This window comes from Mesoplodon bidens, assembly GCF_964165515.1.
Source record: "Mesoplodon bidens genome assembly, chromosome: 14".
Lineage (NCBI taxonomy): Eukaryota > Metazoa > Chordata > Mammalia > Artiodactyla > Ziphiidae > Mesoplodon > Mesoplodon bidens.
Genome location: NC_138170.1, coordinates 50,644,887 through 50,670,151, shown reverse-complemented (window position 1 = coordinate 50,670,151; position 25,265 = coordinate 50,644,887). Strand labels below are relative to the sequence as shown.

The following is a 25,265-nucleotide window of genomic DNA, read 5'->3' as shown; positions in this document are numbered from 1 at the left end:
AGTAGTTGTGGTGCACAGGCTTCGTTGCTCCGCGGCGTGTGGGAACTTCCCGGACCAGGGCTTGAACCCGTGTCCCCCGCATTGGCAGGTGGATTCTTAACCACTGAGCCACCAGGGAAGCCCGAAGATGGAGAATTTGAGGTTGACTGAAGTCAGAAAGTCTGGCACCAGCCCAAATCACTTGGGCCAAGATAACATCTTGTTTGAAATACTCCATTCTGGTCTCTTTCTGGTGGTAAACTGGAGGCCTGGGTTTCTAGAGGGCTACAGTGGAGAAGGATCCTTTCTATTCTTTGATCACTGATGTCCTGGGCCTCTAGGATCCTGGTGTTACAATTCTGACCTTTCATACCAATTATTGGATGTTTTCAACTAACACTCAAATGGGCAGGCTGCTCCTAGTGTCTGCAGGTTTGATGAGGATGTCTTTGTGGGAACTAGGCTGGTAATGACCCTGCTTCTACTGTCTTCCCGCTAGGAACATCGTGAAAGGCATGAGAGAGCTCCGGGAGGTCCTACGCTCTGTGGAGACCAAAGCAACTCAGAACTTCAAAGTGGTAATGCAGGAGGCCCCAGGGCTGGGTGCTGGCTGTGGCTGGTTTATTCAGGGGTTGATTTCAGTGGGAGGCAGCAGAAATCCTAGCAGGCAGCCTCTGAATCAGGGATAACAATATGTCGAGTGTGTGCTTCTCCTCTTCCTATCATGCTCATGGCAGACATTGCTAGTCAATCTCAGCATTCTTTTCCTCCAAGCCTGGGACACACCCTCAGCATCCTTCTCATCGTAGCACTGCACATAGCCCCTCATGTTAGATCAATGCTGAAACCTCCTGTCATCCCTTCCTAGCAAGGTGGTGTGCTAATTCTTAGGGATTTGTTTATGATCTTAATAAATAACCTTGGCTTGCTTTCCTGCCCCAATTCAGGCCTACCTTCTTAGGCTTCTACCCCTAATCAGAGCCACAGCTGCTTCTCTAGACTTTTCGGTCAAATATCAGAAAGGTATCTGGTGGAGAGAGCTGCTTGTGCTGAGGGCTTTATGCTTTGCAAGGGCTATGAATACTCAGAGCCGTGCTGGGCTCCATGGGGCCAGGAGGAGGAGGAAATGTACCTCTTGTCTAGGAGAAGAGAGAGGACAAAAGATGAAGTCGGAGCCATCAGAGGCCAACAGGAGGGGTGGGGCAGCGCAGTGCTGGAGATACAGAGAAGCAAGGGGGCTCCTCGGGGCACAGTGGTAGACCTCCTGGAGGGGCAGCAATTTGCAAGCAGGCAGATTTGGCTGGATGGTGGATGGTGGGTGGAGGGCACGGCAGGCCGCGGCCGGGCAGAGCCAACACGTGCCTGCATCTGAGTTCCTCCCTCTCTGCCAGATGGCAGCCAAGCACCTGGCAGGGGTCCTGCTGCACTCCCTGAGTGAGGAATGCTACTGGAGCCCCCTGTCCCACCCGCTGCCCGAGTTCATGAACAAGGAGGAGAGTTCCTTCATCACACAGGCCCTGCGGAAACCTCAACTCTACGAAGGAGACAAGTAAGCCTATCTGCTCTGGGGACCACCCCAGGCTCAGGCCACCGTTTTCAGGGTTCAGTCCGCACTGGCAGCCCGTCTCTGCCCCATGCTCTCCTGCAGCCGCCGTCCAGCTCCCTGCCAGGCAGGCTCTTCAGAAGCAGCAGGAGACAAATAGACTAGAGAAGGCAGGTCTTGGGGTGGGGGGTGGAGGGGGCATCCTCTAAGGCACCCAAAGGCCAAACAAATTATTTGGCAGGTGAGAGGAGGGGGGTACCTGGCTTTCTAATGGTCTTAATGCACCGTCTGTCGTGTTTTGTGCCAGTAATCGAAGGTGGGGTCTGTGAGCTGCTTTCTCGCTCTTGTCTGCTGCTGGCCCCACCCACTTCATGCAGTGCTGGGGGCTGGAAGGGGGCATCCCCCTCAAGAACATTGCAGTATTTCCAGCCCTCGCCCACCGTAGGCTTTCAGATCCATGACTCTGGGGCATGATAAAGAGCTGCAGGTGGGATCCAGTGCCTGTGAATTATGCAGGAGAAGGTCACCTTACCAGGGCTGGTGCTGACTCCGGGGCAGAAGGGCCAGCGTGGCAGGCCAGCCGTGCTGCTTCAGAGGGCCGTGCGGGAGCCAGGCTGCCATTTGTGTCTTCCAGCCTCTACTGCCCGAAGGATAACATTGAGGAAGCCCTGCTGCTGCTGCTCGTCAGCGAATCCATGGTAAGCTCAAGGCCTCTGGCCCGTGGAATAACGCTGTGGGGCTTGGGCACAGGCCACCAGGTCCCGGCCGAGCTCAGCCCCCAGGGATGTCCCTGAAGCAGGCTTCTCGGATCTGTTCCGCCTTCAGGGGGTGCGGCTCCCTCATGAGATTTAGGTGTGGAGTACAAGGCTGCTTTCGGGGGCCTGGGTCCTACCCCTAAATGAGTAGGGACTGGGCGAGCTAACAAATTCCCACCTCCTGCTTCTGGAATTACAAAAGGTATCATCAGCAAGTCAACAGAAGGTTGCGTGAACAGTTCTGCGCTGGGTCAGTGATGATGGAAGGGGGTGGAAGGAACGTGTACTTTCACGGCAGGAGGCCTGGATTCAGGTTCCGGCCCTGCCACTCAGTAGCGGAGGGCCCTGGGCAGATCACCTAAGCTCTGTGAGCCTCAGCTCCCACCTCTAAGGTGACAGTGACTCACAGAGGTGAGGTGCCTGTACAAGGGATCCACTCATTCATGCCACTCCTAATACAGAGTGTCATCCACTTTGTGCCAGGCCCTGTTCTAGACGCCAGAGAAGCAGCAGCAAACAAAATGGAGAAAACTCCCCGCCCTCATGGAGCTTACATTCTAGTGAGGGAGGTGGGCAATAAATGAATTAACTACTCAACTACCCAGGGTTGCGATGTCTAAGTGCTATGGAAAAATAAGGCGGAGGGGGTAAGGTGTGCCAGCTAGAGCACACGTGAAATGCTCTCTAGATTTTTTTCACAAGACCCGCTTCTCCTGCCCCGGGCAGACACACATGTGCACATGCACACACACACGTGCCGTGGAGGCTCAGCGTTGGGGAGAAGTGTGTTGAGTCGTCCAGGAGGTGGTGAGGTGAAGGATGGGTGATCCAAGGGGGCTGAAGGAAGGGTGGGCAAGAGCAGCAAAGCCAGGTGTCCTCTGACTGAGGGGCCCCTCAGAGCTTATGAGCTGGGGACTCCCGGGTTGAGAACTAGGTTTTTTAAAATGATGCATCTGAGAGCAGTGTGTGAAAGTGGAGTTTAAGAAACTGGGTCCCCAAATAGCCAGAAACAAATGTCCCTTTGGAAACCTGGGACTGTGTGATGCCAGGGTTTGTTTAGAGAACTCTGGTCAGTGGGTTGCCTCTGGCTGAGCAGGTCCCCCAGCAAGTAGACAGGAAGAGGGACACTGGACTCGGGGGTGAGAGAGTGTATCCTTCCCCAGCCAGGCGGGGTCCATTCGGATCCAAGAGTGCCGGGGAAGGGGCGTGGATATTTGGATCCCGAGGACAAACTGGCCGGGACATGGTCCTGAAAGGTTTGCACGGTGCATGCTTGTGTGGAGGTTAGGTGGTTGCTACTGGGTGGGGACATCTATCTGGTTAGCCCAATGTGGAGGTAGAGGTACCAAGTGCCAGATCTGATTTTCATGGGAGAACAGTGTACTTCTCACAGACTGAACCCCAGTTTTTAATTATAGAACCTCAGCCATAGACCAGTATCCTCTCCCTACCCCCTTCACACACCTCAGCCATCTCAGCACCTACACCATCAGGTGTGACTGCACAGAACTCACCTGTCTCGGGAAACACAGGTCGTTATTGTCACTTTCCTATGCTGACGGTTACAGTGTTGTCCGCAGGTGGGAAGTAAAAAGGTGAAAATGGGAACGTTTCTTAGGTCCTTTCTCTGCCAGATTCCAAGCTGATTATCTCATCTAGGTAGGCGTTGTGTTGAGTGGTTTGAAAAATAAGCTTCATATGATTCAGTCTAATACTAATATGTTCCCATCTTACAGGTGAGAAAAGTAAGGTCCAGGACAGGTACATGTCTTGGTCAAGGTTACATACGAATAATCCTTGCAGCCTTGATTCAGATCACGTCTGTGATTCACTGACTGCTCTAAGTCTTGGTTTTCTCATCTGTCAAAGGGTCAAGGGGGTAACTTTGAGGATCAAGTGCGACAGAGCTTGGGGAGGGCTTTGTAAACAAGGAAGGCCTTGGCTGTCTGTGTGAGAACGGTCAGCATTTTGATCCCTGGCAGGGATAGAGGCTGGGCTCTGTCTCCCTAAGTATTTTCTGTGGCCACGGCTTGATCTGGGTGCCCAGAACCAGAGCTGAGGTGCCTTTCCATTAAAGTTATTCCCCCCAAACCCTCAAGCTGCCCGTATATCTCAAAGTAGAGAATGGCCTTTTACTAAAAGGTGACCCATACTTGGAGCCAAGGTGGTTTCCCTCTAAGCAGCTCTTTCAAGAGGGTATGTGGCCGGCTGGCCTCCACCGGCGACTCAGGGGATCCAGGCCGGCTGGCCAGGCGGGTGTCGTGGGACTTCCCTGTGGCCTGCACAGCAGCAGAAGTGCTCAGACGCCGAGTGTGCTATAGCTGGGAGGAGGCACTCTTCCAGGGCTGGCTGGTTGGTTTCCTCCTGCTCACACCCAGTCTTTCACACATCTAGAAGCTTCAGGTATTTGGGGGAGGACGTTGGCGATGGACGTAGCTTTGGTGTCTCATCTATTGAGGGCTTTCCACCTGAGATCCGGATCTGGCCACTGTGGCTCCGCGCGGTTTCTCGGAGTGACCAGACCGCCTCTGACTTCTCACTTACCCTTATTTTACCTCCTCCTTTCCTGCAGGTCACATTCTCCATCAGATGTGGGCGCCAGGCTCCTGCTCTGACCCTTCAGCTGACCCCTGAGGCTCAGCCCGGCCTCTGTACCAGCAGGGTTTTCCTCATCTCCCTTTAATACTGGCTGGGTTTGGCTACAGATGATAGGGAGAAACCTCTAGAAGCAGCAGCTGCCTTGGCTGTTCCTTGGGTTCTCCTAATCCCTGCAGAATTCTTTATGCCGCAGTAACAGCTATTCCAGCACAACCAGCCCAGGAGGCATAATCATCACAGCTCTCCACTTCCAGGGTTGCCAGAGCTAGCTGCTCCAGGAAAGGGTGTTGCAGGTTTCCTGAGCGCGTCCACCCCTATTTTGTGGTTTGCAACTCAGAGGAGTAGGCTGCATGGGGTCTGGGTACCTGAAGTATGGTTTTTGTTTTGGGCTGAGTGTGATCAGAATGAATCGGGCAGACCTTGTCTTTCAAGAGGTAAATAGAAACCTTAACAAATGCTTTCACGGAAACGCAAGGGACATGAGTTATAACTTGCTAAAGGAGATTTGTGTTTTGGACTCAGTTTTGAGTTTTCAGGACCAAAAGGACACTTAAAAATGCCCATCCACCTACCCATCCAGCCACCCACCTACTCATCTCTCCACCATCCGGTCTTGTTTGAGCAGCGACAGTGTGCTGGGCTGTGCCCAGCACTGGGGGTAGAATGAGGAATAGTTAAATCACAGCGCTCGTCCCAGGCGTCTCCCTACCCAGTGGAACACGTGTCTGGGGACACGGAGGAAATCCGGGTCCCCAAATCAGAAGGAATTATCTCAGTCTGCTGAACCTCAAATGCATATTCTTGTTGTTTTTTTTTTTTAACACCTTTATTGGAATATAATTGCTCTACAATGGTGTGTTAGTTTCTGCTGTATAACAAAGTGTATCAGCTATATCTATACATACATCCCTATATGCCCTCCCTCTTGCGTCTCCCTCCCACCCTCGCTGTCCTACCTCTCTAGTTGGACACAAAACACCGAGCTGATCTCCCTGTGCTATGCGGCTGCTTCCCACTAGCTATCTGTTTTACATTTGGTAGTGTATATATGTCCATGCCCCTCTCTGACTTCGTCCCAGCTTACCCTTCCCCCTCCCCGTGTCCTCAAGTCCATCCTCTACATCTGTGTCTTTAGTCCTGTCCGGCCCTTAGTTTCTTCAAAAACTTTTTTTTTTTTTTAGATTCTATATATATGTGTTAGCATACGGTATTTGTTTTTCTCTTTCTGACTAGTTTTTGAAAGAACCTGTGTCAAAATCAACCTGATTTTCTCAGTTGGGTAACCAGGAGGTACAGGACTCTGCCATTTCTCAAATCTTGATCTAAGGCATAAAAATATGTGTTAGAGCAAATTGAATCCTCGAGCCCCTGTTTCGTTCAGCTGGGGGAGAAGCTGCTGCTGGTGTCAGGCTTTTTGGGAGCTGAAAGGACACAGAGGCTTGGGTTGAGATGGGGGGGGCGGTAAGCCCCTGGGGCCTGGGATCCTGCAGGTTAACAAACTAACTGCCATCCATGCCCAACATCAGGCATCCAGTGATTTGAATCTTGAATTGGCCGTTCACAACCTGTGTAGCCTGGGCAAGTCTCTTACCTCCCTGATCCTCAGTTTTCTGTAAAATGGGGCTAATAAGGTCTCTCTTGCAGGAATTGGGTGGATGAAGTAAGAAAACGAGCATGAAGGTGCCTGGTACATTGTGGGTGTTGAACATGTATTCGTTTTATCCTGACGACTACCTGGTTCTGAGTCATTAATTTTAGAAAACATTTAGATTCAGGTCTGGTTGGAGAAAAATTGGTTTGAGGATACTGTTTGGTTAAAAAAAAAACCAACACAAAAACGCTTCTTGGGCTTGATTCCATTTGGGACTCAGCAGGTGAGCACAGATTGTTCCCGCTTCTGGCGCCTGGCTTGCTCTGACACGAGGCCCTGCTGTGCTGAAGGCTGCCAGCGGAAAGGGTCTGTTAATGCTGCCAGTTTGGAACCCTTGGAGCAGTGGAGGGGGGAGATCCTCGCGCCGTCGCTGGCAGGAAGATTTCTGCTGTAGGAGCCCGATGCACAGGAACGTGGGCTGGCGGGGGCCTGGCCGGGGTCGCTGTGTAGAGGGACACGGCACAGGGCGTGTTATTTCTTGGCTCTGTGGACTGGCGGCTCGAGAGCCGGTGGAGATGATGTCTGCCAGTGGGGGTGACAACACGAGCAGGACGTGCTGCCATCCTCCAGGGAGGAGGGGCAGGGGCCAGGCACTGATGCCACCAGGAGACTCCTTTCTGGGGCTATTGTTGAGGGAGGTGAGCAGCAGGCCCTGAGGCTGGGTCCTTGGCCAGCAGAGAGGTTGTCTCTGAGAACAGGACTGACGTGGTCCAAGGAGCTTGTTCTCTGCAGAGAAGCAGCACCTGAGGCCTGACTGAGAAAGTCCAGCCTGTGTTTTGCTTTGGTGCTTCCCTAAGCAGAGACATCTGAGGGCCTCTGATGGCATGGGCGGGGCTAGTAGACACTTCCTTGGAAGCACCTGGAGGCAGGGGAAGAGCCAGGGGTGAAGTCAGAATGTCTAGGTTCTAATCTGGGTCCTAAACCCCCTATCTGTATGCCTTGAGGAGCCTCCCTGGTCTCTCTGGGCCTCAGTTTTCTCATCTGTAAAATAGGACAGTAGAACGGGAGATGGTTGTTGTCAGCATTATGAGATACCACTTACAAAGTGCTCTACAAGTTAGTTCCCTTTCCTTCTCCTACCCTGCTTTTGTCCGGGATCAGGAGAAACAGGGCTGGGCGAACTGAAGGTCAGTGCTGTCTGTAGCCCTGCAGCCAGCAGAGGGTGGGGACCAGGGATGGCAGAGGAGCCCACGAGACAGCAGGTGCTCAGGGCAGCAGAAGCCATCCTGGACTGGCTATTGGAGGTTCAGCCTTAATTCCTGGAGACCCCGCACATGTTAGTACACCCTCTGGGGCTCAGTTTCCCTGCCTGCAAAGGGGGCATCAGCAGTTTCATCCTGCCCCTCCGTGGGGTTACTGTGGGATCATGGCAGTGATGATTCAGTTCCTAAAATGCATGGCACACACATGAGGGATGGCTATTTGAGCAAGAACCATCTTGCCTGAGGTGTCACGTGGGCTGCCCCAGCTCGGGGAATGGCGATGCCCTTGTGGGCGTTTTCTTAAGGCCCCATATGTGCTTCATGGATACGTGTCCAAAGACCACAAGTGGGTCACACTGGATGATGGGGAGGTGTGGAGGACCACGTTTCTTTGGCTTTTCCTCTTCTGACCTGCTGGAGGCGTGGGGTGAATGTCCCTTAGTCTGGGGAGACTGCCCCTGGGAGGACAGCAGAGGGTGCAAGGCTAGGAGCTTGTCTCAGGGACAGCTGCTGAGCCCTGCCTGGGATTAAATGCATGGATTAAATAAGGGCAGGGCACCTCCAGAGGTGGGGGGCCTGGGGGTTTTGCAGGGAAAAACAGAGGAGAATAGCCTGCCATTATCCCAAAAGCAGTAAGGAGTGTGGTGGTGAGAATACCATTTAGTTTCTGCATGATTCATGTCTCTCACTGCATCTGATCTGGAGGATTTCCATGTGAGGACATTTAAATGGTGGAAGGGAAAGAGTGTGACTGGGACCAGTTCAAGGCAGGCTGCTGATGGAGCTGGGAGCACTGTGTGGCCTGAGGGAGGTGAGTGCAGCAGAGGAGGGAATGGGACACCTGGGGCCCTAGGTGGGGACCTGAAGCCCCCAGAGGGTCTGAGGCCCTGTGCCCTGAGGCCTGCTCTGGCCCCTGAGCTGCACGTGAGTTCCTACCCTGTTGCCAGCCCCGCCGAGGCTTCTTTTTTTCCTGCCCCAGTTCTCCCCACCCCACCCTGTTGCATGGTTACGTACACAGGCTGCCCAGCTGCCCTGCAAGCACTGGAGCAATTCATTGCGGCCCTGCCCCAAAGCCATAGCAACCACTCGGCAAACTTCTGCTTTTGGCTTTCCTTTGGGGCCCCATGCTTCCCTCTTGGCGCAAGTGCCAAGTCCTGAGGACCCGCGAGAAGATAACTTCCCCACTGTCTGTGTGTTGGGGGGCAGTCCCCAGGCAGAGGAGATGCTGCTGTGAGCCCCTCTTCTGTTCCTGTCCTTCTGACCTAATGCTTGCCCAGAGCTGGAAATCCGTGCCTCCCTCCCACCAGGCACCACATTCAGAGACGCTGTTCTTTTAAAGGTCAAGGTCTAGGACAACAGGAGGAAGTTTCCACCCCAGGCCCAGAGATCCTTCTCTTTCTAATGTCACTTGAGAATGCTGTGTGCAGGCCTGTGCTGGGGCTGGGAGGCTCGAGATGAGTGAGATGCATCCCCGAGAACCCGTGAGCCAGTGGGGTGTGCAGGGGCCCGGGTGTGTTCCCAGGGTTGGGAGAGGATGGGGTGGGGGTGGGCAGCCTTGCCTGCTGAGGTAAGTCGGGGACAGTGGCAGAAGGAAGGGATCCTTGAATTGAGTTTGAGGAGCCAGAAGGCATCCATGCTGACAGATGGGACAAAGATGGGCCTCGGTGAGGAGAGGGAAGGGAGTCCTTCCTGCAGGGAAGGACTTGGGAGCTAGTGGAGGGAAGCTGGCCAAGTGGGCAGGGTCTCATGGCAGCCACAGAAAGGAGGGGAGTTGGGAGTGGGGGTCTGGCAGGGGCTGCACCTGGAGGATAGGCCGACCAGAGCTCACTGCTCACCATCCCCTGCCTGAGATTAGTCTGCATGGGTGGGTCCCCGATCCTGGATGTGTCCTGCAGGAAGGCCACCCCTGCAGGCAGCCTTCCATCAGGACCTCTCTCTCCCACCAGAGTTCTAGGTCAGATCCACTCACTGTGTTCGTTGTGGACTGCTGCTGCGTCCCGTTTCCATAGCCCCTCCCTGAGTGCAGAGACTGTGCCTCCCATCCTCTCATTCCCTGACCTCCTGCCCCCGACCCCACCCCCATTGCTGCCTGGTGGGGGCCGCCTCTCCGGGGCCCACCCAGGGCGGTGAGAGCTGGGGCGTTGCTGGAGGTGGAGGAGTGGGGAGGTCCATGGCCAGGCGCAGAGCGAGTTCTGTGCTTCTCGGTGTAATAGTTCCTGCCATGGCTCTCCTTAGAATCTCTTCTCTCTTCCTGTTGCTGCCTGTGTGGGTGGATATCACCAGGAAGGAGGGGGATTTCTCTGGCACTTCTCCTCTCCATTCCTCTTCCTTAATCCTTTGGCACCTGACCGTCAGCTCTTGTTTACCAGGCTGGCACTGGTGCTCAGCCTTTCTGGGGATATCCTGGCATCCCCGGCACCCTCTCCTGGGGCAGGTCCATGCCCGTCGGGGCGGTGGGCAGCCCTTGCCTATTGTGCCTAGAAGGGCAGCCATCAGGACCCCTGGCCACTGGCCTGCCTTACTGAAATGCCCCCCTGGGTGAGTCACATCCTTGGGTCTTACAGGCATTCTGGCTTCCAGAAGCCTCTATGGGAATATGCTTCAGGCCTGCACGGTAGCACACATTCAGAGCCTACAGTCCAAAGGCTGTTGAGCTTCTCCCTCTGCAGTCATCACCCCTGGGAGCCTCAGCCCCTGACCTGGAGGAGGGGATAGTAGTCCTGCCCCGAAGAAGGCTGTGAGGACCACCTGGGGACGCATTGTTTGAACCTGACCAGTGGGGATCTGGGTTTTAAGAGTCAGCAGGTCCTTTTTATTCTGTCAAAAAGCCAAGTTCTTGGATCTGCAGTCCTTTGTGGGGAAGTAGAGGAGGGCAAGTCCCAACTCACGGAAGGGGGTTCAGCCTCTTCTGCAGACGGAGGGGGATGCTGGGAAGAGACCCCTTTGGCCGAGGGGAGAAGAGGCAGGAGAGGAGGGGATGCTGGGAGCAGCCAGTGGGGGCGTCTGGCCAGAACCCAGCTTCGCTTCAGCTCAGGCACAGCCCTCTGTGTGTGTGTCTGTGTGTAGGAGACATGGGGGCCCCAGAGCATCCCCAGCCTGGTCCCCACCCTGCGGGGGATCCCCGTGACTCCTGTTTAGCTACTCCCGAGCCTGAGTCTGTCCCCAGGGTGTGAGTGTACAAGAGAGGGTGGGACCACAGGCCACAGAACAAGAGGGTCCCCAGTTCCTGATGGGGAGATTTCACTCTGATGGGGTGATACAGAGTTCCCCCCTGCAGATCGTACAGAATCGCCCACTCCTAAAGCACGTTTTCCCTCGCCCCTCCCCTCCCTGAGCAGCACACCCTGCCCCGCCCAGGCATCTCTGAGCTACTGGACTCCTGAGTGCCAGATGCCAAGCACAGAGACCCTGGATTTTGAGGAGGGACAGAGAGGAGGGGTTAGTCAGAAGGAGTCAGGGATAGGTCTGGGCTGGACGCAGGGGTGATGGGAAGGAGGTGTGAGGTTCCTTATAAGAGGGACTTGGGGGGCCTGCAGAGGAAGAGAAGAGGGCACAGAGGGGCCACAGCCCAAACGCCCGCCCTGTGAGTCAAGCTGCAGAGCCGCCCCCCTGATCTAGTCAGTTCCAGATACTATCTGAAGCTCTTTCTGTGAGTGGACGGTTACAAACACACAAGGAGCTGTCCCCCAGAACAGCTGGCCTGTACCCTCAATAATGCCAGTATCCTGGAGCCAGGCAAGGGCTGCAGGACTCTTCCCATGAAAGGCACAAGAGACATGGCACCAATCCTGGATTGGATCCTGGCACGATGACTCTACCAGAAAGGCCATCAATGGGACAGGCGGCGAAATCTGGATATGAGCTGGTATTAGAGAATAGAAATAACGGTGTTCCGCTTCCTGAATTTGGCATTTCTGTTGTGGTTATAGAAAGAATGTCCTCTTTTCTTTAGGGGTGAAGTGCCAAGTTGCCTTAACTGACTACTCCTACTACTATTATTAGAGCGACAAAGCTGGGTGGTCAGTGTTAACCGTTGGGTTACTGCTGTGGTACTGTTCTTGTGGCTTTTCTGTAGGTTTGACTGCAGAATAAAACACTGAAGATCAGCAGCATGGGCCCTCAGGACTGCTGTCTTACCCCAGCCTGGGCTGTGGGTGGAGGGTTTGCTCTCTGTCTTGGGGGTGGGGAAAGGCTCTGGCTGGTTCTAGGAGCGTGACCTGGGTCAGCGGCGAAAGGGTGACGGTCACTGGGTTCAGAGGCTGGGGTCCTGTGGGGGGGACGGGCACCTGCTCATTTTCTGTCTTGCTCTTTCCTAAACCGTGTCTCCCCACAGGCTACTCGGGATGTGGTGCTGAGCCGGGCACCGGAGCAGGAGGAGGAGCGGGCAGTGAGCCTGCGGAATGCTGCGGCCATCTACGACCTCCTGAGCATCACGCTGGGCAGGAGGGGCCAGTATGTCATGCTCTCCGAGGTACAGCCTCCTCCACTGCCCCTCCCCTGCCTCCACCAAGGGGTACAGCTCTGTTCTTGGGAGACCCAGCTGGGGACTGTCGTATTTCCAGTGCCGAGAGGGCTACCCTTCTACTGGCAGGGTGGTTTTTGTTTGTTTGTTTTACAGATTTTTTTTTTTTTTTTTTTTTTTTTTTTTTGCGGTACGCGGGCCTCTCACTGCTGTGGCCTCTCCCATTGCGGAGCACAGGCTCCGGACGCGCGGGCTCAGCGGCCATGGCTCACGGGCCCAGCCGCTCCACGGCACGTGGGTTCTTCCCGGACCAGGGCACGAACCCGTGTCCCCTTCATCGGCAGGCGGACTCTCAACCACTGCGCCACCAGGGAAGACCTGTTTTACAGATATTTTCATGTGTTTTTTGTGAAAGAACGCATGGTGTTGTATAGAGAAGCACAAGAGAAAAATTATCCACCCCTCAGTTTCCCCCAGAGGTGATGCTGGTGTTTTGTGACTACCTGTCCGGGCAGGGTCCTGAGCTGGGTGTGGTCGGGAGCCTGGATCCCCCTCCCACCGTGGCTAGACAGAGCACGCCCACTGTATTGGGCAAACAGTGCTGGGGCAGTGCTCCATGGGCTGGGCCCAGAGGGTGGTCCCTCTCCAGGATGTGGGGACCAGGAGCACCGAGCTGCCTCTCTCTCCCGCCCCCGCCCCACAGTGCGAATGGCCTGCGCACATTTTTGAGCTTTCAGATCCAGGCTGGGATCACGGGTGGCTTGGGGGCCCTTGGCTCCTTGTACAGGTGGCCCCCTAGGTGGCAGATTCTCTTTGCATGTGTTTGGGAGGGCTCCCGAGGAGCCCTCCCGAGGAGGGGCGGCCACGCCTGCTGAGCCCTTGCTCACACCAAGGCACTGTGCGAGGTGCTTCCAGAAAATACCTTCTTTAACATGGGGGGATAAGTGGTCTCTCAAGTTCACCAGGGAGGAAGGCGAGGCCCAGAGAGGTGGGTTTCTGCCCAGGATGGTGCAGGGGGTGCGGTTGAGCCAGCACGGGGGGGCCCAGGCCACCAAGCTCTGAAAGTACCTGCTGTGTGGTCCTGCACCCCTCACCTCTGTCCCCCACCCGCCTGACCATGGCCGCACAGTGAATCCTGGCCTCGAATGCTGGCTTCTGCCTCCGTCACCTGGAGCCGCCTCTGATGGTGACTGTCAGGTCTCACAGGCAGCCCCTGACTTGGAGTGACCCAGGGTCAGAGTGGCCAGGGAACAGAGGGTTTTTCTCGGTGGTCGTAGGGAAGAGCAGGAGGAAGCCTGTACATTTGGGCAGCGTTTTATGCACGGGCTTTAGAGTCAGTATGTCTGACACTGGCCCTATGACTGTGGCAAGTCGTTTACTAAGCTTCAGCTTCTTCATCTGTGAAGTGGGGGGTAATTAGAGAACCCGCTTCACTGGGTTGTTGGGAAGAGTAAATGAGTTAATACACGTAGAAAGCTGAGTATGGTGCCAGGCACCATAGTAAGAAGAATTGTCAGCTGTTCTTATTTTTATTTGATGTTTACATTTTGAAAGCACTTTAACCAATCTCATTTGCTTTTCACCATCGCCCTTGTGAGGTGTTCACATGATATGGAGGTGGGAACCGAGGGCCAGAGAGGGTGAGAGACTTGCACAAGGTCACACAGCATGCGAGTGGCAGAGACAGGTTACCCCTGGAGTTTTCCGACAGGAACCAAGTATGAGCTCTGGCGACCTCCTGCGGGAAGTGACTTGGGCAGAGATTCCCCCTGAAGGGTATGGGGTGGGCTGGTGTGGGGAGGACCCCTGGAGGGGAAGTACTGACCCTCTCCCTCTCCCCAGTGCCTGGAGCGAGCCATGAGGTTTGCATTTGGAGAATTTCACCTTTGGTACCAAGTGGCCCTCTCCATGGTGGCTTGTGGGAAGGTAAGACCCAGGGTGTGCTGGGGGTTGTACACTCACCCTTGGCGGGGAGGGTGGTCTGCTCTCCTCTAGTCCTTCCCAGAGGTGGGTGGAGGGCGGGGCAGTGATTCAGAAATATTGTCCAGCAGCTGATTTTAATCTCCAGGGAACGAGGGGCATGAAGGGTCACACACAGACCCCTGTGTGCATCTGGTGCCTACCTGTGAGTTACGACTGTGCCAGGTAGGCAGGTGTGTCTGTGGATGCTTTTCTCTGAGGATATGTGCACACCTGGGGCATCGTAGCATTTCCGCCTGTGAGTTGGTTGGTGTGACTGCCTGAGGCAGGCATGGACGTGGGGGTTCCAGGCGAGGGGAACATTGTTCCATTTGGGCTGCAGCTCTCTTCCTGCCCAGGAGGGAGCGTGGCATCAGGAAAGGACATCCGGAACTCACCTAGGAGCGAGCAGGGCCCCCCCCCCCCCCCCCGCCCAGGGAGTGTGGAGGGAGTGCTTCGAGGAGAGGAGGGCGTGGCCGGGGGTGGTCAGGAGAAACCCTGCTCGGCGCGGGGCTGACCTTATTCCAGTTTCCAGAGCTGCGTTTGCTCTCCACCCGCCAAGCCCTGCCCCAGCACCCACTAGTTTTCCCTCCCATGAGAATCACACTTACATAAGCCGCTATTCTCAGCAGTGACATGAAAGGAAAACCTTTCCGGAGCTGGGCGCTGAGGGTGTTGGGGCTGAGGATGCTACGAAGGCAGGAAGTAAGGAGGCATGAGCTCGCAGATGGTTCCAAGAGCTGTAACACCCGGAGCCCATTTGTGGGGCTGAGGGGATTCCTCCCTGCCCCCCCACCGCCCCGCCCCATCTGCACCACCTGCCGTTTCTAGCCCCGCAGCCATCTCCGAGGAGGGCCCTCCCGGCCTTGCCAGCAGCTCCTCCATGAATGGAGGGTGGCCAGGTCCTGGCAGGAAAGGGCAAGAAAGGCAGGTGCTGCAGCCCGACAGGTGGGAAGGGCCCAGAGAGGTGAAGCCGAGAATCGAGTGGGAGCCTCCTCTGCACCCCCCTTTCCTTGCCCGGCATTTGTCTTCCCAGACCTCTTCCCCTTCCCCCATCACACCGGCCACCTCCCCGAGCATCCTGAAGTCATGACATGACGTACCCTGGCTCTGCACTCCGCAGGGCCTTGTCGAGGCTCAGAGCTCAGAACACAGATAGGGCGAGGCCCTCGGGGTGGCGAGGTGCTGGAGCTCGTATGGAGCCTGGGCAGACAGCTTGCAGTGGGATGCAACAGCTTCTTCCCACCTCCAGGGAACAGAGAAAGAGCCTCTAGTCTTGTCATAGTGAGTATGGTCCAAGAGGCCCAGGGCCAGGTTCTCAGCCTTCTGTGAGTCATGAACCCCTTTGAGATGCTGAGGGAAGTGGTGACCCCTCCTCAGAAGAGTGCACTGTGCTCAGAAGTTACCTTTAATTTCTGGGGGTGCTCCTGGAAGCCCCCCCAGTCTCAGGAAAAGGTGTCACATTACAGGGTCTTCAACCTCCTTACTGAGAAGAGCCAGGCTCAGAGAGGTCCAGATGCAGCCTGGCATACCCCAAGATCCGGGGAGCTGGTGTCCTGGCCCGGCTCCTTCCCAGACCAGCAAGGTGGATACGAGAATGGCCTTACAGGCAGGAAGTTGGGGTGATCAGTGAGTTCCTCATGCGTGAGGCCCCACAGGCTGGGTTACACCCACCCCTGCATTCAGTGCAGCAGGAGATCGTTCTGGAAGCGCACTCTCCACCCCCGCCCCTCAGGAACCCTGCGCACCGGATCAGTCTGCCGGGTTGGCTCAGGCAGCCCTCGGAAGCGTGGCCAGACCTCGCCTTTGCCAAGAGCCTAAGGTGGGAATCAAGGTTCTGTACCTGCGATTGTGCGCAGAAGGCGAGGCTGAGCAGATATCAATATATCTGGCACCTCCACCTGCAGGAAGAGAGGAGGAGTTCCATGGCGTGATTTAGGTCACTCCTCTTGGTCTCCTCGGCAGTCACAGCTGGCTGCGTTGCTAGGTAACCAGAATGACAAAAAAAGAAAAAAAGAGCCGTCACCTCCGACTGTGGAGTCCTCAGATGGCTCCTTAAATAGCAGTGTTTTGTGGTCTGGGTGGGGTGGGACGTGGAGGGTCAGGGTTAGAGCAGCCTGTGTTTCAGGGATGCAGAGGTCAGCAGCCAGGGAGGGGGCAGGCCTGCCAGAGTGTGTGGGCAGAGGGGGCTGCGCCGAGGGATCTGGGAGCGACCTTCACAGGAGGGGGTCTCCGGAGAGGGGGATGGCCTGGCAGCTCTTGCTGAGCCCCTCACCGGCCTCCCTCGCCCCAGCCCAGGCCGGGTACCTCCCTCCCCCGCAGCCTCCCAGCTGGTCATGTGCTGACACCCTCTTGGTCTCATACCCTCTTCTTTCATGAGAGAGCAGTGTGGTGGGGACTTTGTCCTCTCTCCCCAGCCTTTCTGTGGGCACCTGACAGGCAAGAGCCATGGCCTCTTCCCCCCTCCATGCAGTGACCCCGCATCCCCCAGCCCCATGCTTGGGGCTGAGAAAAGCTCTCCTTTCTCAGGGGGAAAGGAAAGAGAGCTAGAGAAAGGCAGGGGTCCAGAGTGGACACAGGCCAGTGGGGCCCCAGGTCTCCATCAGCCAGTCCACACTGTGCTGTGGACAGGAGAGTCCTCTAGATCCCGCATTTCCCCAGCGGGGGTCTGGAGTGGCTGGGGAGGATGAGAGCTAACTAACGGTGGGGAGCTTGGCCCACTGAAGGGCCCAGCTTGTGGGAATTGTAGTTACACGCACTCGCCGTGTGTGTGCGTGTGTGCGTGTGTGCGTGTGTGTGTGTGTGTGTGTGTGTGTGTGTACACAGCAGGGAGAGAGAGGCCTCCTCTCTGGCCAAGGTAGTCACCACAGAGGCAGCATAGGGCAGTGGTTACAAGCTTAGAGCCAGACTGCTCAAACCCCAGCTCAGCCACTTAGGGGCAGTGTGGCTTCAAACACAGTATTTAACTTCTCTGCATTTCAGTTTCCTCATCTGTAAATAGGGACATAGCAACCTACCTCATAGGAGAGCTGTGAAAAGCAAATGACTTCATATTTATAAAGCAGTTAGAACAGGGGTCAGCACGCTTTCTGTAAAGCGTCAGAGAGTAAACATTTTTGACTTTGCGGGCCAAACAGTCTCTGTGGGAACTACTCCACTCTGCCTTTGCCTCACGAAAGCAGCCATAGGCAATATCCCCATGAATGGATGTGGCCAAGTTCCAATAAAACTTTATTTACAAAAGCAGGCAGAGGGCCAGATTTGGCCTGTGGGCTGGGTTTTGCAGACCTTTCACACTTGGCCATCCTCAGCATGTCTAGTGTGGCCCCATCTCCATGGCTTCTCTCCTGCTGCTTCCCTGCCGGCCTTTATGCTCCCCACACTCCCCACCACCGGTCCTGCCTCCAGTCCCCATGGGGGCTTATCCTCATCTTGCCACCTATAAACTGAGGGTGTTGAACTCAGGGGTCTGAGAGAATTCCTTCTACCTCTAAAATTTCTGTGGTTCACATTTGAATTCCTTTTGGAGGGCTTCCCTCTGTTGTCACCTTAGCTCTTATCACATCACTTCTGGGCAAGGGTCACAGCCTTCATTCTCCAGATGAGGAAACTGAGACCCAGGGGGGACTTGCCTGCCACCACTGCCTGGGCTCCTCCCACTGGGCCTCTTCCTGACTTGGGAGGAACGGGGCGCAGAGCTGGGGCTGGCTGTTTGGGAGCTGCCCCCACTGTGGGCATGAGGCACCCAGTCTGCCACAGCCCAGGGCTGCGAGTGACTGTGTTGCCCACCCTTTCTCCTGCAGTCATCCTATGCCGTGTCACTGCTGCGGGAGTGCGTGAAGCTGCGACCCTCGGACCCCACGGTGCCCCTGATGGCCGCCAAGCTCTGCATAGGGTCCCTGCACTGGGTGAGTGAGCTACGGGGTCAGGGCCCAGGTCCTGGCAGCTTCCCGTGGGAGGATGGTGGCAGGTGGGCGCCAGGTGATCGTGTGTGCACCTCGCTGTGTGTGTAAGGGGTGGGGGAGCGTGGGGAGCTTCGAGGCGGGCAGGCCTGGAGGGGAGAGGGGGGTGGAGAACGGCTTCTGAGAAAACTCCAGCCTCCATCCCCAACTCAGGATGGTGTCAGGTTTGTGGTTCAGCCTTGAATGTCTCCAGGGAGCCAAATGTGGAGTCAAAAGTTGGGGTGCCCCCCGCCTGCCCAGCAGCAGGGGCAGCGGGCAGGACCTTGGAGTTACCTGGGCCAACGCACCATTTGGAGTCAGAACCAGCTCTGGGCCAATGGGAAGGTGGCCTCTCTGTCAGCCCCCTCCTTCCTCTGGGCTCCAGCCCCCTGGTCCCTGCTTTGTGCTCAGCTGCCTGCTTACCATCTGCTGAGGCGGCTGAACTAAAGATGAGCTCGATGTGTGCCCTCTGCCCAGCAGCACTTTACCTCGAGGAGGTCAGCAGGGGGAGTGAGCAAAGAGCCCTGGGCCCGGAACCCAGAGCCCCAGGCCTCGCCTTCGTGCTCCCCTCCGCCAGGCTCCCTGCGCTGCTGCTCCCAGCCTGGAGGGGTCTAGCGGCGGGGCCTCTCCACGGGTGTCTCCTCCCACTGGGAGCTCCCTTGCCTACATTCCTGGCTTCCTCAGGTCCACATCAGCCTCCTGATGTCAGGGGAGGTCCTATTTCCACCCTCTTGAGTGACATAGAACAGTGCAGCATCTCTCCCATGTGTTGGCTGTCAGCCCCACCCACATCTCCTCTCTTCAGGCTAAATAAGCCCAGTTCCTTCATTGGCCCAGCGTCTCCCAAAGGGGGAGCTTCTCCCATACATGGTCCTCCCCTTCCTGATGTCGTGACACCCCAGCCTACCCTCGCTGTCGGGTGCCCAGCTTGTTCCAAGGCAAAGGGGCCAGGCTCCAGGTGCCTACAGCAGGCACTTCAGAATTAGCAGCCTCTCCAACTCCTCCAGTCCTGGGAAGGGAGACTCCGCCAGGTATCCTGAGGACCCTCTCCGAGGGGTCCCTGCCTCACCGCCCAGCGGGCCTCATCCCCCCTCTGCTGCAGGGACTGACTCCCTCGCACGATTGGTGGAGGGGGGAGGAAGCATCACCTTTCCCTCTGTTCCCTGGTCCTCAGGTCCCCATGTATGATATGCACACATGGCCCTGCCTTGGCCCCAAACGACTGTGGATGATGGGGGAGGGAAAAACATGGCTTTTGGCCCCAGGCTTTATGATGTTTTTCTATAAGACTGATCTATAATAGGCTCTAAGCATTTGGAAGGGGCATCATGATGAGGTGGGTAAGAGTTTCACTGTTCCTCATGTGGCGTAAATGACATAAAGTATGGAGAGGGCTGAACAGGTCAGGGAGGCTTCCAGGAGGAGGAGGCCATGGACTGGGCTCCGAGGTGGGCCAGTGGCGGGCCCTTCCATCACAGCTTGCTTTCCTCAGCCGCATGATTAGTGGGGAAACTCGCCCCCCAAGTGTTTTTAGGGAGACTGTTAGCGTCTTACACCCTAGAGGGTAGGGTGCCGTTGAGATGTGGGTGCCAGCAGAGTGGGGACCCAGTCTGAGCGCATTGCAGCAGTGGGTGGTGGCGTGAGCCGGAGGCTGCAGAGGGTGGGCTCGCCGACTGGTGGCCCACACCCCTGTGTGTTCCCAGGGCTCCTGAGAGGGGCCTCAAGTGCATCCCTGGGATGAAGCCCAAGGGATGGGGCGGGGAGGGCATCTGTGCTCCCAAGGGCTTCCAGCTCTGAGTTGGCTGTGGGTCCACCCAGCCAATGGCCGCCCTTGCTGGGAAACCCTAAATGTAGGTCTTCCCGCAGCGGAGGAGCTGTTTCCCTCAGCAGCATAATTACAGTGATTATGTGCATTCAGATTACATGGTAATAAAATTAGGATCCAATCAGTCCAAATTGAAAACAGATGAGTTAGGAGCAAAGTAATCAATGACAACATAAATAGAAATGCCCAAAAGGAAACTTAAACATGCAGACTCAACCTCAGAACTGGGGAGGAGGGTGAGTTGTTTAACCTCAGTGGAGAAGTTTATTTGGGTTTGGGGGCTGGTTTGAGCCAGGGTTTAACTCGGGTGCAGGCTAGAGCGTGGTCCTGCTGGAGGGCTGAGGGTGGGCTCCAGGCAGCCTTCCCTGCCCTAAACAAAACCTTCTGTGCCTCCCTACCTGCCTTGGACACTTAGCACAAGGCCTTGCATTTTTTGTTGCATGTGTGTTTCTTGAAGGCAGGAACTCACTCTCTTCTTTCTTGAAACCCTAGACCAGAGGTAATGCCTAGTGCCTACTGGATGGATCCTACTTGCCCATGAGCACAATCACTTGTCGAGGAATTCTGCCTTGTTTGGTACTTGCCTTTCTATCTAAACGGGGAGCTTCTTCACTTACTGTTTCTCACACCCTCAGCCTTTCTCTCCCACAAAGAACCCTGCACATAGTAGGTGTTCAGAAATACAGAATAACACCTGCTTCAGCAGTCCACGAGGGACAGGTGTGGGAAGTCTACATCTGGCTCCCGGTTCTCCCTGGCTCCCGGTTCTCCCTGGCTCCTGGTTCTCCCTGGCTCCCGGGGTTGGCGCTGGGCTGAGAGCAGGCTGTAGGTGGCCCAGGGAAGCCTGTTCTCCTAGGAGGCCAGGAGAAGGGCAACTCAGCACTCTCTGTCCTCAGGGCTGAGAGCAGGAAGAATGGGTCTGACAGGCGGGCAGAGGGGTGCTGGTGCTTATAACGGGGCACAGATACTGCAAGGTGACTGATGCCACCTCTGCCTCCTGCCTTCACAGCTGTCCTGGCTCACCTCAGCCCCCAGCAGGCCCAGCCATTGCCCAACCAAGCCCCATGAGCAGGGGCCCGAGATCTGGGGATAAACAGTTTGGCCCGGGTTGCAGGAAGGGAGGCTGAAACTGGGACACTGGAAAAACGAGTTGTGCTGGGTGAAAGAGGACCAGGTGGCCGTGTGCCCAGAGGTGGAGCACCTGCTATCCCCGCGTCCTGTCCTTATGCCCAGAGCCAGTGTAGGATGCTCCAGACTGGGTCTGGGTCTGAGATCAAGGTTGCCCCTGGGTGAGGGTGGGTGAGGAGGGGCCTGGGCAGAGGTGCCTGCATGGGCCCATGCTGGCTGCCCTGGGGTTGAGAGCACTGGCCCCGCTGCTTAGCCTGAGGCTTGCCTCGGTGGGGGAGGGCGTCCCAGGCTCTGACCCAGTGACAGCAGTGGGGCAGGCCCCTGCCTCAGCATGACCAGCATCTTGCCGGGGTCCCCAGCCAGTTATCTGGGGCAGGAGAACAGGGAGCTGTAAATATTTTTTCACATCCTTCCAAACACAACTAGTTCAAATTCATTTAATTAAAAAAGTTAAAACCTTTCTAGGAGGATAGGAGATGGGGGTGTGCCTGTGTGTCACACACAGGAGGAGAGGAGGTTGTGGAATGGAAAAGCAGGCCATGCTCATCTTTGGAAAGGTCTGTGGTGCTGTCCCTCGGCCTCTTCCCCTAAGGGGGTGGGATGGGATAGTGGAAAGAGTGCAGGCTTTGGAGGCTGAGAGGATAGGGTTCAGATTCCTAGCTGTGTGACTTTGGGTAAGTAACTTACCCTCTCTGTGCTGCATCAGTAACCTGGAAACAGTCACATCCACCGTTACAGGGTGGCTCTGACTACCAGAGCTGAGCAGTGTCCCTGCTTATTTAGCATGGGGGAGGTACCTGGTAAATGGCAGCCATCCCTGTGACAGCCCCTTCAAAATAGCAGACTCTCAGGAAGGATGCGCCTTTGTGTTTTGCCTTCATTTTTGAGATTCAGGGATGGGGAGGGCCAGGAAGATGGATTAAGTGTTCAGGAGGCCAGAAAGAATGCCAGCTCTCCTGCCACGAGCTTGTGGAAATTAGGAAGAGTACCTGTTCCTTCAGGAAGAAAAAAGTGCATTTTCAGTAGAGCAGATACAACAGGTCCTGGATCCTATGGGAAGCAACTAAGTAGAAACCGGAGGTGCTGTTTAAGCAGAGCTCTGGGGGCTCAGAAATGACCTTTCTCTGGTTCCCGGGGAGGGAAGAAGAGGTGAAGATTCCAGGGGTACAAGGTCTTTGGCCCACTGCGAGATGAACCAGGCAGCCTGAGCCGGAGCAGAGTGTACAAGCCAGGAGCCTATCTGTGTGGGGACCAGATGAGGAGAACTGGAGAGATGCAGGAACTTGGAAAGGCGTGGGAACGCTTTCCGTACTTACAGAGAGCAAAAGCAAAGGGTCAAAACGTTACATCCTTCGATGCATCCTTTTCCCAAAAGGAAAATGAAGACCCACAGAGGGCAGCCGTGAATCAGGCAGCTCAGAAAGATCCAAATGTAGACTCAGAAGACCTGGGTTGGAAATGTAGTTCTCTCACTTATCAGCCAGTGACCTTGGATAGGTCCCCTAAGCACCCTGTGCCTCAGAACCTAAGCTGTAAGACACCCATTCCATCAAGTGGCTGCCGTGCTATGACACGCCAGGTGGGCACCCAACTGCTCTAGAACTGCAAGGGAGGCAGAGAGAGAGGATCTCCACTTGGGTTTTGTGACAGTTACATGGCCTCCACAGGAAAGGAGGTATTAAAAAGCAGTGTAGGAGGAGAATGGTTGAAAGCTTTGGAAACCCCTCACCCTAGAAGTATTTTGATGAGCAAGGAGGTCCCAGTGCTGTAACCCGAGCAAATCTTGCAGAAGCAGCGGCACAACTCCAGAGCCATTAGCTGTTAACTTTGGAGGCCACAGGAGGAAGTATGTGGAGATTGGAAAGGGCAGGTGAGGTACTAGACGGCTGGGTGGTTGTAGATGGGCAGGAGCTGGGTGGATCAATCAGCAATTTATGTTTCACATTGTAGGTTGAGACCCATTAGTGGATTGTGAAATAGAACTTTTTCAAAAAAAGAAATAGACAATCAGAGAATAGCATAGAAAATATCCGAGTGTATTACCCACAGCAGAGGTGAGTATTGTGACAGGGTAGGGGGGTGGTTACACGTATGTGTGTCCCAGACCACGGGACAGAGAGGTTGACCGACCTGGCGCAGCTGACTGCACAGGGAGACTCCGCTGTCCTTGTGTAGAGTTGTTCCTTATCTGAGACGAAGGGTCAGGCCAGAGACAAAAGGCAGACAGTGGTGCCCCCTCTCTGGATTCCAGGAGGGTCTTTGATGCCACTTCCTAATTTGTCAGTGAGCTCATGTAGCTTTAGGCAACAGGGACTCTATTCAGATGGCACTTGCCACATGTATTAGGCTGAGACTTAAAAAAAATTCTGGAAGATTAACTATAGATCTAAAATCACAACCAATAATAATAATAGTAGTTTATGTTTATTCAAGCACTGTTCTGAGCATTCATTATGTCTTTATTTCATTCGGTCCTCCCCACAACCCTGTGAGACACACACCCGTTATCCTCATTTTACAGAAGAGGGAACCGAGGCACAGCAAAGTGAAGTGACTTGCCCAAGGTCACACAGTAAATAGCCATGCCAGGATTTGAGCCCAGGAAGCCTGGCCCCAGAGCTTGTGTTCTAAGCTGCTAGGCCGTCCTGCTCTCTGCATGGAAAATTTACCCATGGGCCATGGTGCTGACTCTGGATTTAGGTGGGATTATCATACTTCAGAACAAAGGTGGCAAAGCCATATTTTCAAGGGCTTTAGGATTCCCACTCCTGTCTTAGATGAACAGGAATTGTGCATTATGTACCTATTTTTTAATATATATTTTATATTTAAAATACATATTGGGGTTTTTTGTTGATTTTTGATGTGACTTTTTCCCTTTCGCTAGCTAATTAGAGCACCCACGTATAAATATATTAATACTGTATGTTATCATATTGTATATTATCATATTTAATAGAATTGATAATACTTCTTTTTGTTCATAATCACATGACTCCACATGCAAAAAACTGTTTTGTGGTAGGTAAGAGAAATCAAAATGGTGTCGGCCATGTAAGAAAATGGTACATTGAAGCCTTGTGGGTTTGATTTGAGACAGATGCTGACTCCACACTTAAAGACCATTTTAAACTATGTGGGCAAGGCTGGCAAGTACTGGCCAAGGACAGCTACTAACCTGGGGTCAGAGGGGACCACAAGCTGGACAAGCTAAGGATGTACGTTGTCACTTTTTAAAGCTAAAGGATGGTGAGCTTTATTAATCCAGAATATGATATATATAAATTGGAGAGTAACTTTTCCCTGTTTGCCAATCATGGCTGAGCTTTGTTCCTGGCACCCTCTCTACAGGAGGGGTTGCAGGAGATAGAAGCTGGCATTTGCTGAGGAGAAGGCCATGGCCGTGAGAAGAGTGTATACACATGGAGTGCAGGGGGTTTCTGAATTCTGTTTATAATTCGTACTCGGTGGTTTATAAAAAAGCTTGCTCCTATTTGAATGGGGCATAATGATGCCTAAAGACAGTGTGGGAGACCAGCTGCACCAGCAGTAGGGATATTAACAAGGAGACTTACCCTTCCCCTGGTGCCTCCTGCCCGCCCTCTGCACGAGGCCTCCTAGGACAACCCCAGCCAGGAGGTTGCCTGCTCCTGGGGAGTTCCCGTGGCCCCAGGCCAGCACCATACAGTGGAGCCTTAATTAAGAGCCACCTTGTCCTGTGGGATCTCTCCCTCCTTAGGGATTCCGTGCGTGCTCATCCGGGCATCCTGCCCCCGTGTCATTGGGCCTCCCCAGCCAGGCCCAGCCTAGAGCCTGGTGCTGCAGAAGGCTCAGTGGAGGTTTGTAGGGAGGAATAGTTACATTGTGGGAGGGGGTCCAGCTCCCCATTTTGCAGATAAGGCCCTTTGGGACGTAGAACTGAAGTGACTTGCTCAGGGCCCCATGTCTGTCGGGCCGAGCCTGTGTCGCGGGGCTTGTCCTGTGCTTTTCGCTCAGCCTGGCTCTGACTTCAGGGCCCCGCAGCTCTCCTGAGCCCTGCTGGGCCACGTGCTCCAGGGGACAGATCTCCGCATCTACAGACTTGGGTCCGCCCGGCCAGCGGGCACTGGGCAGCGGGCAGCTGTGGGGTTTACTGAGCTGCTGCCTGCCCCTCAGGCCTGATGGTGTTACAGGCGCAGCTCCCCAGACTCCCATGTCCTTTCGGTGACCAGCCCACCAACCT

At 55.1% G+C, this 25,265-nt stretch overlaps 1 protein-coding gene across 1 annotated transcript in view; it reads left to right on the top strand.

Annotated features, from left to right (window-relative positions):
• Positions 1-25,265, top strand: part of TTC7A (tetratricopeptide repeat domain 7A) — a 123,180-nt gene that overhangs the window by 53,428 nt on the left and 44,487 nt on the right. Inside the window, exons 6-11 of the mRNA XM_081254250.1 lie at positions 479-557; positions 1,371-1,528; positions 2,157-2,220; positions 12,062-12,199; positions 14,033-14,116; positions 17,953-18,057. Coding sequence (XP_081110376.1) covers positions 479-557; positions 1,371-1,528; positions 2,157-2,220; positions 12,062-12,199; positions 14,033-14,116; positions 17,953-18,057 — 628 coding nt within the window. The remainder of the gene's footprint in view (positions 1-478; positions 558-1,370; positions 1,529-2,156; positions 2,221-12,061; positions 12,200-14,032; positions 14,117-17,952; positions 18,058-25,265) is intronic.